General features: G+C 35.9%; 1 protein-coding gene across 2 annotated transcripts in view; it reads left to right on the plus strand.

Moving 5' to 3' along the window:
- The window catches only part of arhgap10 (Rho GTPase activating protein 10), an 84474-nt gene that overhangs the window by 42757 nt on the left and 26809 nt on the right, over positions 1–14908 (plus strand). For both annotated transcript variants that reach the window (XM_066718451.1, XM_066718449.1), the window contains 3 exons: positions 816–884; positions 2022–2096; positions 10624–10711. In XM_066718451.1, coding sequence (XP_066574548.1) covers positions 816–884; positions 2022–2096; positions 10624–10711 — 232 coding nt within the window. The remainder of the gene's footprint in view (positions 1–815; positions 885–2021; positions 2097–10623; positions 10712–14908) is intronic.

Here is a 14908-nt window from a genome sequence, read left to right on the forward strand (position 1 = left end):
TATTCTGAATTTTTTGAAAATCTTTAAATTCTTAAACATTGTTAAATATATTTTAGGAAGAATAATAGCTGAGAGCAGTCAACAACATTTTGCACAGGCTACTATATTTTCAATGCAAAATACTTTCATTAATGCTTATATAATACTATCAACTATTGTGACTATCCAGTTCTTGAATAACAAGACTATTTCCTTAATTACAATACTGTCATTTTTATTTTTACTACTTTTTATATTAGTCGCCAACCAACATAAGACCAGCATGGTACACAAAGAGCAGTTACAGGGGAGCTAGCTCCACATGGTTGCATTCAGTCATTGTTTGCCTCCTCTCCCCCTTAAATCCCTTTCCCTAACTATCACATGATTATGGTGCAGGTCCAACCCCCCTGCCAGCAGGCACATATCCCTGCAATGTTCACCATGAGTTACATAATGTAGACCCAATTAAACATTAACATAAACACATTACAGGGACTTTTTTAAGTAGAAGATCATCCCGTATATATAAAGCAATGTCCTGATTCTCGAGTCTTTGCCTGTTGCCACATTGTAGTTCCAGGCCTCTGTTCTGTGCCCAGTTCACACCTTCAGATATGAAAATGTGTTTGGACTTTTGACAGTTTGCCTTTTGTCAAATCCAAATGTGTGAAATGTCTAGAGAAGGATTCTCTGTGCCTGCTGAATCCCAGTATGACTAATAATTTATAATCTTAATTCTGCTACTGCAATTCTTATGCTTATTCTACAGAGAAAGGTGTTATTAAAAGTACTATTTTTTGTATGAATATTGTGTCAAATGCATTCTTTTACAGTTGAAGCACAACTTGATGACATTGGATTCTCCTTCATACAGAATTCCATCAATGCAATTGAGAGTAGAGGTGACTATCAAAATGTTTTTTTCAGTATGGTATGCTTATGAACATACACCTATAAAGACATACTTTTAGATGTAATATTCTTCCTAGTTAACTGTAAAACTGGGAGTAAATACTTTTTTATCTAATGGCAGCTTCATTGATTTAAACAAAAAAGGTCATTGCTACCAGGAAACTCCCAATTCATACCTTTGTTTTGCCTCACTGTCCCTTAATAACTCAAGTGACCTGTTTTAACAGGTATAAAACAAAGGTTCAGTTTGCTTGAGTGTATTCTCAATCAGACACACAGAGCCTTTCGTGATTTTATACATCAGCTCAATTGTAAATCAGTTATTAAGTATCTCTATTGCCATTCTTTGCGCACATGTTTGGATCTTTGGATAGTAGAGCATTTGCTTATCATATCCCCAGCACATACTTATGCAATGTGAATAACTTGTTTGGGTTCTCCCTCCTAAAATTGTATCTCCTGGTATGCTAAAAGCTATACTGAAGGCATATATAGGGCATGTAAAACAATGTAAACAAAGAAGATCCACCTGCTTAAATATTCAAACATCAATATTGCTTTGAATAAGGGAAAAAATTAAAGATACTGGCAAAATTAACAAGAACTGCACTGTTGCTTTTTCACCATAAGAGGGCAGAAGGTGCTTAAAATTAATTGCAGGGAAACTTGTTTCACTGGTTCAGTAAGATATATATGCAGTAAGATCTATGCTTTTTGGTACTTCATATTTTAAAGAAATGTATTTTAATCACATTTACAACTAATTTCTTTTCACTCATTATATTAGATTACACAGCATTAATCTGTAATGGTGTTCTCATTTAGGATAAACAATGCTCTGGGGAAACAAATGCCTGTATTTTGTGTCCAAGTTTTATCCTTTTAGGATAGATAAAGCATGCAAGTTCTTATCTCACAGGTATCCTTCTCTGTCACATAATTTGATTACATGACAAAATTACATTGTTGCTCATATTGTAACAAGTACAATGATTCAATTATCAAGAAAATGTGACAGAAAATGTCTTAAGATGCCTGTTGTTATGTATCCTATTTGATCAATAATTATGTCTAAGATTTAAATAACCTTTTAGATAAATCCAGACTGACACTCTTCCTTTTAACAGGGATAAAAGACCAGGGTTTGTACAGAGTGGTGGGAGTCAGCTCCAAAGTGCAGAAACTTTTGAGTCTTATGATGGGTAAGCTTTTTTATTCCCTTTCTTAATAACTAACTTATTGCAGTAAGCTGAGAAGGGCTATAGGGAGAGATGAATGACTGGAGGTAGGAAGAAACATTTTGTTGAAGAAAGTGGCGTGTAAGGATTAGGGGCTGGATTTTAATATAGGCATTGTTTGGCAGCCATTGTAGAGTATGAAATGGAGGAACAGCATGAGGGAATTATGGCAGAGAGAGTTTTAGGCAAGCAGCCGAATACTGAAGAAGATGAAGGTGGTGAATGGAAGTAATGGCACATGCCAACCAGAGAAGAGTGGTGATAGCCCAGTTTTGATAAGTGCCAGAGCTAAAAGAAATTGCAACAGTTTATCAGCGGAGAGTAGGAAAGTGAGGGTTCAAGGGGGGTCACACTAAGGTTTTTGGTGGAGGAGGATGTGGTAAGAGTGGTGGGAACCAGGGGAACTGAGCAAGAAAGGGCAGAAGAGGGAGAGGTAGAAGGCATGTAGGAGAGGTAATGAGTCTTGCATAAAATATAATACTTTATCATATTAAACGTACTTTCTTTTAGACTATATTCGCAATACTGCATAATTACAGAAAGCAGTTTAATGTAATTTAATCTGAGAATGTAATTAGCCTTAACTAGATTAGTCCTTAACTCAGTTTCGTATCTATTCACTCAGGGAGAGAACCTTAAGAAACAGATGCCAGTAAGAGGATCGGAAACATTCAAAACTTCCGTTACTTGATATTAGTCAGACTCCAGGTCTTCCAACCTTGTTCCTGGTTGTCTTTGTCTTCTTTGTCATCATAAAGTTCAAATTATTTACATGAAACCCATTATTTACTTTTCAAGTACTATTGTAAATACATGAATGTATGAATTATTAAAATATTTTTCAAAAAAGTTGGAAACATAGAAAAATACTTCCAGGCATTTCGAGGTTCCAAGGTTAAAACAAACAAACCGACAAATGAACAAACTAAGAAATGTAAAACTTTTTTTGGCAATATTGTGACACACACAAAGCACATTTAAAAATACAATGTTTATTGTTTTTTATAGAATCGAAACAATAAAACCTAATACAACAAAACTGATTTAAAATCATATTGAAAAAGTTTAAAAAAGAGGAGACAAGGCACACTAGAGAGAGGGGAAGAGTCAGACTTTTTGCTTTTAAATTTATTTGTATAATTCATTTTTAAATAAAGGAAAATTATGGAAGGGATGTCAAACTGAGCTTGTCAACACAGGAGAGGAAGGGTTGCTATGGTTTATAAAATTTTTGCATTGGATCCCCTCAATTTTAACTTCTTTTAATCCAATTTAAGAGAGTACACAAGTGTGAGTATAGAATACATCTGATGCTGTTGATGAGCAAGCATTTGCTAGTCTTGTCTCAGTGTTCATATATTGCATGCCGTGATCTAATCAATAATTGCTCTGCGTGTTTAGTTGAGGGCAGGTCGAGTTCAGTTTGCAGGGACAATCATTTTCATAGAGTTCTGGATTGGGTGTATTAGCATGTTGCTGATATAACTGCAAAATAAGTTCAGTTAATTCTGAGAGCCACCCTGCTCGGAGTCTGTTGAGCTGAGCACTTTAAGAAATGACTTTTCTGTGTAAATATGCCTTTAGGTTTCCCATAGAGTATTTGAGGACATCCCAGGAGTTTATTAGCTATCCAGAAAGAGGTCCATTTGGCAGGAAATAAACTGAACAAAGACTTCATCAGATAGTAATAGGGAGTTGTATATCCAAGACATCTGCTTGGGGAAAACAAGCTCCAAAACGAAGAAATGCATGATCTGATATGACTGTACTGTTACTTGTGATATGTACAAGAAAGTAAAGTTTGATGGACAGAAGAGGAAAAAAAAGTAATGCCAGGCAGTTAGGTCAGAAGCCTCATACGTGTCCAGAAAGTAATGAATAATCAAAGATGATTTTGAAGTGGGTGCTAGACTTAAGATCCAAGATTCAAGAGTGCAGTTCATGCCCTCCTGAAGTAAAAGGTGGTGTGTGTGCACTAAAATCGCTGCTACCCTAAGCCTTGCCATGAAATTTGAAATGAAGCTGCTGCCCCACCTAGCATTAAAGTGAAAGTGATCTGAATATCGAAGATGTGTTTCTTGTAGTAAAGCAATGGCCATTTTAAGTTGAGTGATTAAACCCCTTGACATTCCAGCTTTTAAAATTAACCTGGCACCCAGCAGTACAGTGTTAGTGCCAGCTGTTACAGCCATAAAGATTAAGGGATGTCATTTGAGATACCAGAAATGTAAAACTCCTCTTGTGGCATCCTAACCCCAGATGCCCTCCCTGAAATTAGAATAACACAAAAGAAAACAGAAATATATAAATAATAATGGATGGGAAATGAGAGAGAATTGCCCCAGTTTGGTTCCCCAATTTGGCCTTAAACCTTACCAATGTATTTTCACTGCTGTACTTTACAGCACCAGCTCCAGAACAAGACCGTTTAAATGTGAACAACCCTTGAAACTAGATACTGTATGCGCAAAATAAAATAAAATTGTGCAGTGCTGATGGATGCTAAGTACCAAGGCCTAATTCCACACCAGCTAACCTTGCTTATATGCAGCCACGGTGAGTCCAGACATTTATATCAGGATTTGAAGAATACTAAAAGCAGTAGCCTATAACATAAACCCAAATAATTAGCACCACACAATAAAACATTATGAAGCACACGTACAAAATAAATACGACCCATAGTAGGTTAGTCTACGGTTTGTGAAGTGATTTTATCATATTCCTCTACCACTTGCCGTTTCACTGTTATTGCTGTTTCCAGAGAGAGTCTAGCAGACTCCACAACTGTGAGGGTCTCTGTCTTTTTCTTTAAATAATTCAGAATCAACATGATTAATATATTAGTCACATTCTACCTGCATTCAGACAATCAGGTAATCTGCAGAACACTTGCCTATGTATACGCTGAAGTAGCCAAAGGTATAGAAATTGTGCCAAATTGAATCAATGATATCTAGTGGCAATATAAATGAGTATGCGAGTATTTATTTACACAAGGACTGTAGACATTTGGTGATTTTCAGGGGGTGTTGAACAAGAGCGTAGGGCGGAGTGAGAACATTTGTTTGGCCAGGTGGCATTGACAGAGGGCGTCCAAAATCAACAAAACAGAAAGATGAATGAAATAGTATAAAATATGTAAAACATATATAGTTACAAAAAATAGGCACTATTAATATGACCAGCCAAATTGTCAATCAGAGATATCTCGAAATACAATTTAAGATGTCATTTACAGATATCTTAAGATAAGCTGGATTGCAATACTATTAAAAGCAACTTTGCACTTAACCAGCTTGGCACTAAAGTCAGGGAAAATAAAGATGCTGTCCTCAGAAAGTGAGCTGACCTTTCTCCCTCGACAATTGCAGAAGCCACTCTTTACACTGAAATTGTTGCTCCCTCAAAATTAAAAGCCTTATCCTTTCGTGGTCCTGCAGCCAAGGAGCAAATCTCTCTATTACCCCCTCCTCCATCCCCTCCATAATTCCAACAACCTGCAGATTTTCTCAGACACTTTTTATTGGCCAGTCTGAGATATGGCTTTTTCTTTGCAACTCTGCCTAGAAGGCCAGCATCCCGGAGTCACCTCTTCACTGTTGACGTTGAGACGTTGAGGTGTTTTGCGGGTACTATTTAATTAAGCTGCCAGTTGAGGACCTGTGAGGTGTTTGTTTCTCAAACTATCACTGTAATCTATTTTTTTTTTCTTGCTCAGTTGTGCACCGGGGCATCCAACTCCTCTTTCTATTCTGGTTAGAGTCAGTTTGTGCTGTTCTGTGAAGGGAGTAGTACACAGCATTGTATGAGATCTTCAGTTTCTTGACAATTTCTCACATGGAATAGCCTTCATTTCTCAGAACAAGAATAGACTGACAAGTTTCAGAAGAAAGTTATCTGTTTCTGGCCATTTTGAGCCTGTAATCGTAATTCTACAATTGCTGATGCTCCAGATACTCCAGATACTAGTCTAAAGAAGGCCAGTTTTATTGCTACTTTAATCAGCACAACAGTTTTCAGCCGTGCTAACATAATTGCAAAAGGGTTTTCTAATGATCAGTTAGCCTTTTAAAATGTCATTTACAACATTAACAATGTCTACACTGTATTTCTGGTCAATTTCATGTTATTTTAATGGACCAAAAAATTGCTTTTCTTTTGAAAACAAGGACATTTCTAAGTGACCCCAAGCTTTTGAACAGTAGTCAGGGCTCTACGCTTAATTTTTTCCTTAGGAGCACTGTGCCCCTGAATTGAACAAAAAATAGGGGCACAGTCCAAAATTTAGGGGCACACTGAAAAAACAAACTAAATAAAAAAACAATTAGTGGCACATCATCATAAATGCTTCATATTTAATGCTACAATGAAAAAAAAATGTAACAATGTGCAAGACATTTAAATACAGTGCTGTACAGTGGAGCCTCGCAGGGGGCAGTGGCTCAAACCACAAAAGGGGCAATTCTAGCGAAATGCAGTCCGGAAGGCAATCAGGTCATATAGGGCACTTCGGGGGGAGAAATGGCCTCCGCCATCTCTCAAGGTTTTGTTTTAGTATCTGCGCCCCAGGTAGACCCAACTAATCGACGATTCATTCATTCATTTTAAGATTCTAGTAGATTTTAATAACCAACGTTATCGCTAAGTCTTTGCTGCCCTGCTGTCGCTGAGTACTGTATTGTATCTGTAAGTGTGTTTTAATGACGAGGCGGCTAATGCCAGCTAGTAGGTGATTGGAAATCATGCCTAATGAGCCGCTGCAACACTGGGTCATGAACATAATTCACAGGACTTGTAGTTTTCGTTTCCTTCTCGGTTAATTGCGATAGTCCACAACCGAAGTACATTTCCCACATTTTTGACCATAATAACGATTCATGTAAAATATCGTTATTATCATAATCATGTCAATGTAGTATTTCCTTATAGAGTTCAAATATTGTATTCGCACTGGGCACCCAAATTGTATTTCACATTTGCAACAACATTATTTTTACTCACAAATGCGAGTAAACCGCTCACACTGTACAGCCCTTGTAGTGTGTAGTGTGTAGTGTGTGTGTGTGTGTGTGTATATATATATCAAACATATGTATATATGTATGTATGCAATATTCTGAATAATATATACAATAATATATATTCTCGGTAATCTACATTTTATTTATATTTTTGTAAAGTACATACCACTTACTGAAGAGTTATTTTAAATTGAGGTATGAAGAGCCAGTCATATTTAGTTACCAGTGCATTGTGTTTGTCAGGAAGAAAATAATAAGATTGAGATTTGAGATTGACAAATAAGAAAGTTAAACAATCAAAGGATTAAAAAAAACAAAACATTTTGTCTCTTATGAAGGTAAGATAATTGGCCATTTCCTTTAAAAATAATTGTGATACCCATCCCATTAGTATAGCTTTGAAGCATTATTAGAGCTTGATACATTGAATTTATAAGTGTGCCTAATTTTTTCTCTTAAATCTAGAGACAACAGTATTATACAGCTAATACATTTTGTTGGATCCCTCCTAGTACCACATATTAGTAGTTATTCACAAACAGTTGGTGCTAGACATATCTCCATGTACCTCATCGCTCAGATTTTCCTATTTGTTTGTTGTTGTTGCCATTTCTACATCCATTTGGGTTTTTTGGCAGCAGAAACCTGCAGAGCATTAAGTGTACCCTGGAAGATGTGAGCATACACATGTTTAGGTAATACAAAGCAGTCCTCACTGGCCTCTTGCAGGTCTGAATACTGCCCGAGACAACAGGTGTCTGCATCTAACAAATGAATTGGTATTCTGCTAGGCTCCCACCTGTCACTCTCCTCTGTTTGAAAGGTCTGGCCAGGTCCCGTCCTTGTGGGTGACACTTGGCTTGCTAGCCGAGTGTAGGAAATCACATTGCAATACTCCTCCTTCCCAAACTCTAGCCGACAAAACCGCACCATCCACAATGTGCATTGAATAACAAATATGGTCGTTTTAAAAACTGCTTGCAGGATTTTGTAACAGTATTGAATATAGTGTTAGCTGTGTGTCATTAGTATAATTATCTGTATGTGCGGAAATTAGTCTGTTTTATTTGGTGTGTTTGTTTTATAACTAATGCCCATTAAAATGCGAAGTGATGTGTAATACAAATAATAATGGATATACAGTTCTTTGTGGTGTACTGATTTTGTTTTTTTTAGTTGATAAAAGATAATTATAATATAATTATATACATGTTTTTGTATTCCTTGCTGGAGGGCCTCTTAATAGTACATTGACTTCTACACATTATATACTTCTATAAGTAAGAGCTTTCACTATTACAGTACCTTAACGAGCTACTTTATAAAGATTATCTAATGAGCTTGCATAGTATTTAACCCAGGGTGCAAAACTGTAATAAACTATCCCAGTTGGCCAGGATTACAAATTGCAGTGTCTTATAGAAATCAAACCTTAAAATGTTTGTCTTGCAAGCACAAATTCTAGTCCTGCTAACGAGGACCCCTACCAGAATAGCAGTGCTAAGCATAGTCTTGTTTTCACCATCCAGAATAACTAGAGGTTTAAAGCCAATTATCTGAGAAGTACTTATAGTTTGCTGAATGAGATGTAATTTTCCATGTCTCATTAATATTGAAGTAATACTATAAGCAGCTGCATGTGGTGTTTGGAGTTATAGTAAATTGTCCAATTATCCACCAGTTGGGTAAACAGAGGTTGACTAAACATTTCGAGGAACAGATGCTGTAATATGTTGAGTTTTCTTGTCTTTACATTTGCATAAAATGAGGTTTTGTAGTGATTTGAATGGGAACAAAACAAACGTATATAATTGAGGTCCTACAAATAACCTTTTCAACATTCTAACAGTGTGGATTCATATTAAGATGACAACACTACCACTGTTAATAATCATAAATATTATAAACATGTTCTAAAATAGGAATAGGAATGCATGGGCAGGGTTATGTATTTATTCCAATCTTCTTGCCGCCTCTGGTGTGGATTGACATTTTGCCATCTCTTGTATCGCTCGTGTCCAGTATGGATGTTGCACAGATTAACACAGATAATGTATGGGATGCCATTTTCTTGTTCTTATGGTGGCATATCTCCATTTATACAGAATGAAGATATTCTTTTCTTAAAACATTTCTGTAATTGTTCAGTAATATTTTGGTAGTAGTATAGCAATGAATGGATACAAACAGATTAACATAAATAATAGGCAATTTAAGTAAAGTGACATGGAGTTGGGGAAAAAATAAAACAAATTCTAAGAAACAAATAATAATAATAATAATAAAAGTATGGTGCTGATGATCATTCTGAAATAAAATATGCAAGAATGCTTGTAAAATGCATTGCACTATGAAAGGACAGTTGATTTCTACAATGAAATGTGAAAAGGTTGGTAATAGTGCAGTGTAGGCTGAGAAAAATACTGCTTTAGTGAGGTGGCTCAGGGTCTGCATGTTGCCAGCATTTCTCCTTTACATTGAAAGTAATACTGCAACCGTGCCCCGACAGGCACAGCAATTTGCTTTGAGTAAACATGCCTCAGAACATCTAAAGTTGCAATGATGTAACATGGCTTATACCCTTCTATGGAGTCCAAATATTTTTTTCATTTGTTACTAATTTCAGTTAAGTAGTTCTGCAAAGTGGGTGTGCACGGGTTCTCTGAGATTTCACTAGCAAAAACAGCCCTGGGATACAGGCTATTATAGAAGCCACACACAAGGGACCCGTGTCAGCAGAGCTATGAATAGGTTTTAATGTTTAGTTAAAAAGCTAGCAGATACTGGGCAATTAATGCAGTGGAACCTCACAGTTTACAATTAAAAAAAATACCTTCAAACCTTTCATGAAGTGTGTGTGTGTGTGTGTGTGTGTGTGTGTGTGTGTGGGTTGGTTTACAAACTGGTAATTACAAGGTTATTATGCAAAAACGGTGGTTTATGAGGACATTGCCCTTAAGTCCCCATAATTCAAAACGCTTAAAAAAACATACTAAATGATGTTTTTTTGAAAATGTAAAAATGCAGAAAGTTTTTTAATGGGGGTTAGGTTTAGGGTTAGGGGATAGAATCTATAGTTTCTACAGTATAAAAGTCATTATGTCTATGGAGAGTCCTCATAATGATAGCGGCACGTGCGTGCGTGCGTGTGTGTATATGTATATATACAGCTCTGGAACAAATTACGAAACCACTTAACATTGATTTCTGAACTTTAAATTATGACACTGCCTTTCACCGACTCCTTTTATTCTTTGCAGAAATGCAGAAATCTTGTATAAGATTTGTATAATACAGCACTATTATGTTTCATACATGCAGTCTTATTTCAGTCACAGCATTGCAATAATCTCGACTGTGTTATATGCATGACGTATTTTGCTTATTTGTCGTTAACTACAAAGGATTATTGCAAAGACTTGTATGCCTCCTCACTACAGTTTATTATTTTACTTTATTTTATTTAGATCTGAAGACTTGCACTGAAGTGGATCTTTCTGCCTCTGAGGACTGGGACATTAAAACCATAACAAGTGCACTTAAGCTGTATTTAAGGTAATTTAAATCTAAGTGCTTTCTATATTTTATTCATATAATTAACAATTTTAATAATAGGTTTTGCAGCTTTATACATAATTCACAACTGAGCTTCAGAATGTGGAGGAAGGATACCAGTGAAGAATATTCTTTTTTTCAGATACCTGTAACATAGCACCCTTGGGTTTTATGCAACCGGCTTTCTAAGTGCACTTCATTCCTCCCCGTGCAAGGTGGCCATATAATTGCTTAATCATTTTACAATTACTTGAATCATCTAAATTAGTTGAGCTAAGTTGCAGCAGCTATGAAAATGTATTTAAATGGACCTTTAAAAATTTAAATATTGTTATTTACAGTAGAAACATATATATAATCTGTCAACAAAAGGGTATACAGCACTGATTCCTGGAGTAAGTTATATATAATATTGAATTTATAACATCAAATCTGTAATATATATATTACAAATAATAATAACTATACATGTCCTTACATGGAGCGGGCACCTGTGTGGAAATACTGATGTAGCTGAATGTTGGCTGCATTTAGGCATTTCTGATCATGTTTGTAATGTTATACAACGTCCTGCAATTGTTAGTGCCTTGTAGTTTGTGTAATATTTTCAATATTATGAAGTACTGAAGATAAATAACTTAAACTACGAAATCAATGCCTGGTATAAAAGATTGCAGATCATATTACTTTCACTTTAGAGGTATTCAGTAGTCTCTGGAGAACCTTTGAACATCATCAGTAACTACAGGTACACTGGCAGACATCTTTACCAGTTGTACAATTTTCATCTCCAGCAATTTAGGGTATATGTTCCCTTCTACCATTTATACTAATCATATTTATTTTTATTTGTTGTAATTAGTCAAAGTGCAAATTCTTAATTTTATAAATATTGAATTCAGTTACTATAAACTGCAGGGACATTTAGGGCATAGCAATTTAATACAATTAGGGGGGAAAAAAAGTCACAGAAAACACACTTTAACTGCTGGTGGTGTGGCCTTGTATTGTCTGGCTCTTTCTTTGCAGCAATATTTTCTAACTGGTACTACTTGTTGGTGCAGCTTGTTGTCTCAGGAACTATGTCATAAACTGGTGAAAAGGCTTGTGCTTGGAATATATACCAAACAAATAAATGTTTCTAGTACTTATGCTGGCTAGAAAAATAACTAAATATAATTCTTGCCACTGGAATATTAATATCAATAATTCTTTATTTAATACCCCTTTGCAAAAGGAGCTGCATTAGTGTTTTACAGAAACAATGTATGCACATGTACATGAAGTACATAACAATATACATGAAGTACAACTCGATGTATGCTTGAAGTGCAGCTGATGTGTGGACCATTTAGCACAGTGGAGAGACAAATGAAAACCCCTAGGATAGAAAATAAATCTTAAGGCATCCAAAACCTAATGGTAACCTCCTCTGCAGGTGAACAGACTTGTCAAGGTCAAAGACGAAGGACTTTGTCCAGCGACATTCCGATTATGGAATAGTCTGTGGTGCCCTTTAAAAAAAACATTGTGGATTTAGATTAAAGATTTATTGATTGAATAATCTTTATTCTTTACTGAGGATCTCATACCATGTTGGTACCATGAAACTTTTGCCAACAAATGCAAATTTCATGGCTCTCTAATTTTTGGGTTCTTGACAATTAATTAATTTTGAAGTAACAGTTGAAAATGTGAGTGCCAACTATACACATAAAACCTTGACTTACTGCCTGCCAGACTGGAGGGTGGCTACTTTCCAGAAATGAAGTAATTTTTAGGGTGCAGAAATTTCAAAATGTTCCATAATTGTTTCTTGAGATGTTATGGTGAGTACTGTGCAATAGATTCAAATGGTAAAATTGATCCCAACCTGACTACTGTAGATTTCCAAATGCCAACAGATAGTGTAAAGGCCTATAGAACTAGGTCTTCCACAGAAGCTGTGATCTTACAGTGCATCCGGAAAGTATTCACAGCGCTTCACTTTTTCCACATTTTGTTATGTTACAGCCTTATTCCAAAACGGATTAAATTAATTATTTTCCTAAAAATTCTACAAACAATACCCCATAATGACAACGTGAAAGAATTTTGTTTGAAATCTTTGCAAATTTATGAAAAATAAAAAACAAAAAAAGCACATGTACATAAGTATTCACAGCCTTTGCCATGACACTCAAAATTTAGCTCAGGTGCATCCTGTTTCCACTGATCATCCTTGAGATGTTTCTACAACTTGATTGGAGTCCACCTGTGGTAAATTCAGTTGATTGGACATGATTTGGAAAGGCACACACCTGTCTATATAAGGTCCCACAGTTAACAGTGCATGTCAGAGCACAAACCAAGCCATGAAGTCCAAGGAATTGTCTGTAGACCACCGAGACAGGATTGTATCGAGGCACAGATCTGGGGAAGGGTACAGAAAAATGTCTGCAGCATTGAAGGTCCCAATGAGCACAGTGGCCTCCATCATCCGTAAATGGAAGATGTTTGGAACCACCAAGACTCTTCCTAGAGCTGGCCGCCCGGCCAAACTAAGCGATCGGGGGAGAAGGGCCTTAGTCAGGGAGATGACCAAGAACCCAATGGTCACTCTGACAGAGCTCCGGCGTGTCTCTGTGGAGAGAGGAGAACCTTCCAGAAGAAGATTTTGGAATAAGGTTGTAACATAACAAAATGTGGAAAAAGTGAAGCGCTGTGAATACTTTCCGGATGCACTGTAAGTACATATTTTTAGTCGTCCTCTCAATCATTTTGAATTTAACCCGGAGTGGAAGATGAATAAAGAAGATTTTATGACAACTAATCATTAGCATTTAGTTATCTTAGAATAGTTAAGATTCCATGTTCTTGTGTATGTTATTTCCTCAGTTTTTAATTATTTATAAACATGCAAATGCACATCTCTGAACCAGGGTACTTCTAACACGCTGTGAAGTAGCAGCGGGATTACAGATTAAATGTAGTGTAGTACAATATAAAAAGTAAATTCAGTTGAATCTTAAAACACATAAGATAGATCAGAATCACTATAATCAGTGATGTATGACATAACAAAGGTATGGTTTATAGTACTGCTCCAGGCACTATTTTGCCAAAAGTTATCATTACTTAGTGTTTACTGGAATTTGTGTTTTCTTTGTGTGATTTTTAATAGTTGCAGTAATAATAGTATGGGTTTAAAGTAATCCTCTCAGCTGAAGGTACATTCACACCCAAAGCACAGAATTCTCTGCATAAGGCATGTTTAATTTGAGCTAGGGGATGCCAGTGGTGACATCACTGTACTGACATCTGCTTATAATCGGTCTGCTGTCCCATATGCTTTACATCGTTTTTTGTTTGTTTGTTTTTCTGGCCTTATGACTTAATTTGTCATTATTGTATTATTTTACCACATAACAAAATGTCTAGCCTATAAATGGAGGCAGCAGACATTTTCACTGAAATGACCGGCAATGTAACTTTTGAATGAACTTCAGATCATTCTTTTTTTTAGGTCAAGCTTAAATCTCACAAATTATTACATTTTCTATACAGCCTTATCCCCCTTCTATTGTTTGGACATTATCCATTCATGCAATGTTAAAATAAGTGAAATTCAACACAATACAACATTTTGTTTACTGGTTGACATAATTGAATTGGAACCTTTTCACAGATACTCTTATTGAAAGTGAAAACCAGGTTAAATATTTGCTAAGACTTCCATATCTTTTAATATGAGCACATTATGTTGACAAGTTGTTTGGTGTTTGTACTGCCAGTTAATGTTCCATTCTTCAGTTTTCTGACCTTTGGAGAATACCTCTGTTTCCTTCTGCTTGTGGCCGACCTGAACATGTATTCAGTAAGATTTAAATTTTAAATGGGTATCCCTTGCTAGAATGTGGTATATGGCAGGGAGTTTTATATTGTTGGAATACAACTTTAGGACTGATTTAAGAATAATTATAGCTTCATAATTTTGTCATTTGGTGTTCATTCGACCAGGAGATCCAAAAATTTTAACAGAAGTAAGCCTTGATTTATAGATAGTTTTCTAACATGCAATTAAACCTTTCTATGGCAGTTCATAGTGCACAGCTGTAGGATTACTTTTGTTTTGTAAGTATACACTAAAACGAGAGTTCTTCCCTTTTCAGTTTATTTGTTATTGTTGGTGTACTCGTATCACTCAACAATAGACCT

Source organism: Amia ocellicauda, chromosome 12 (assembly GCF_036373705.1).
Source record: "Amia ocellicauda isolate fAmiCal2 chromosome 12, fAmiCal2.hap1, whole genome shotgun sequence".
Lineage (NCBI taxonomy): Eukaryota > Metazoa > Chordata > Actinopteri > Amiiformes > Amiidae > Amia > Amia ocellicauda.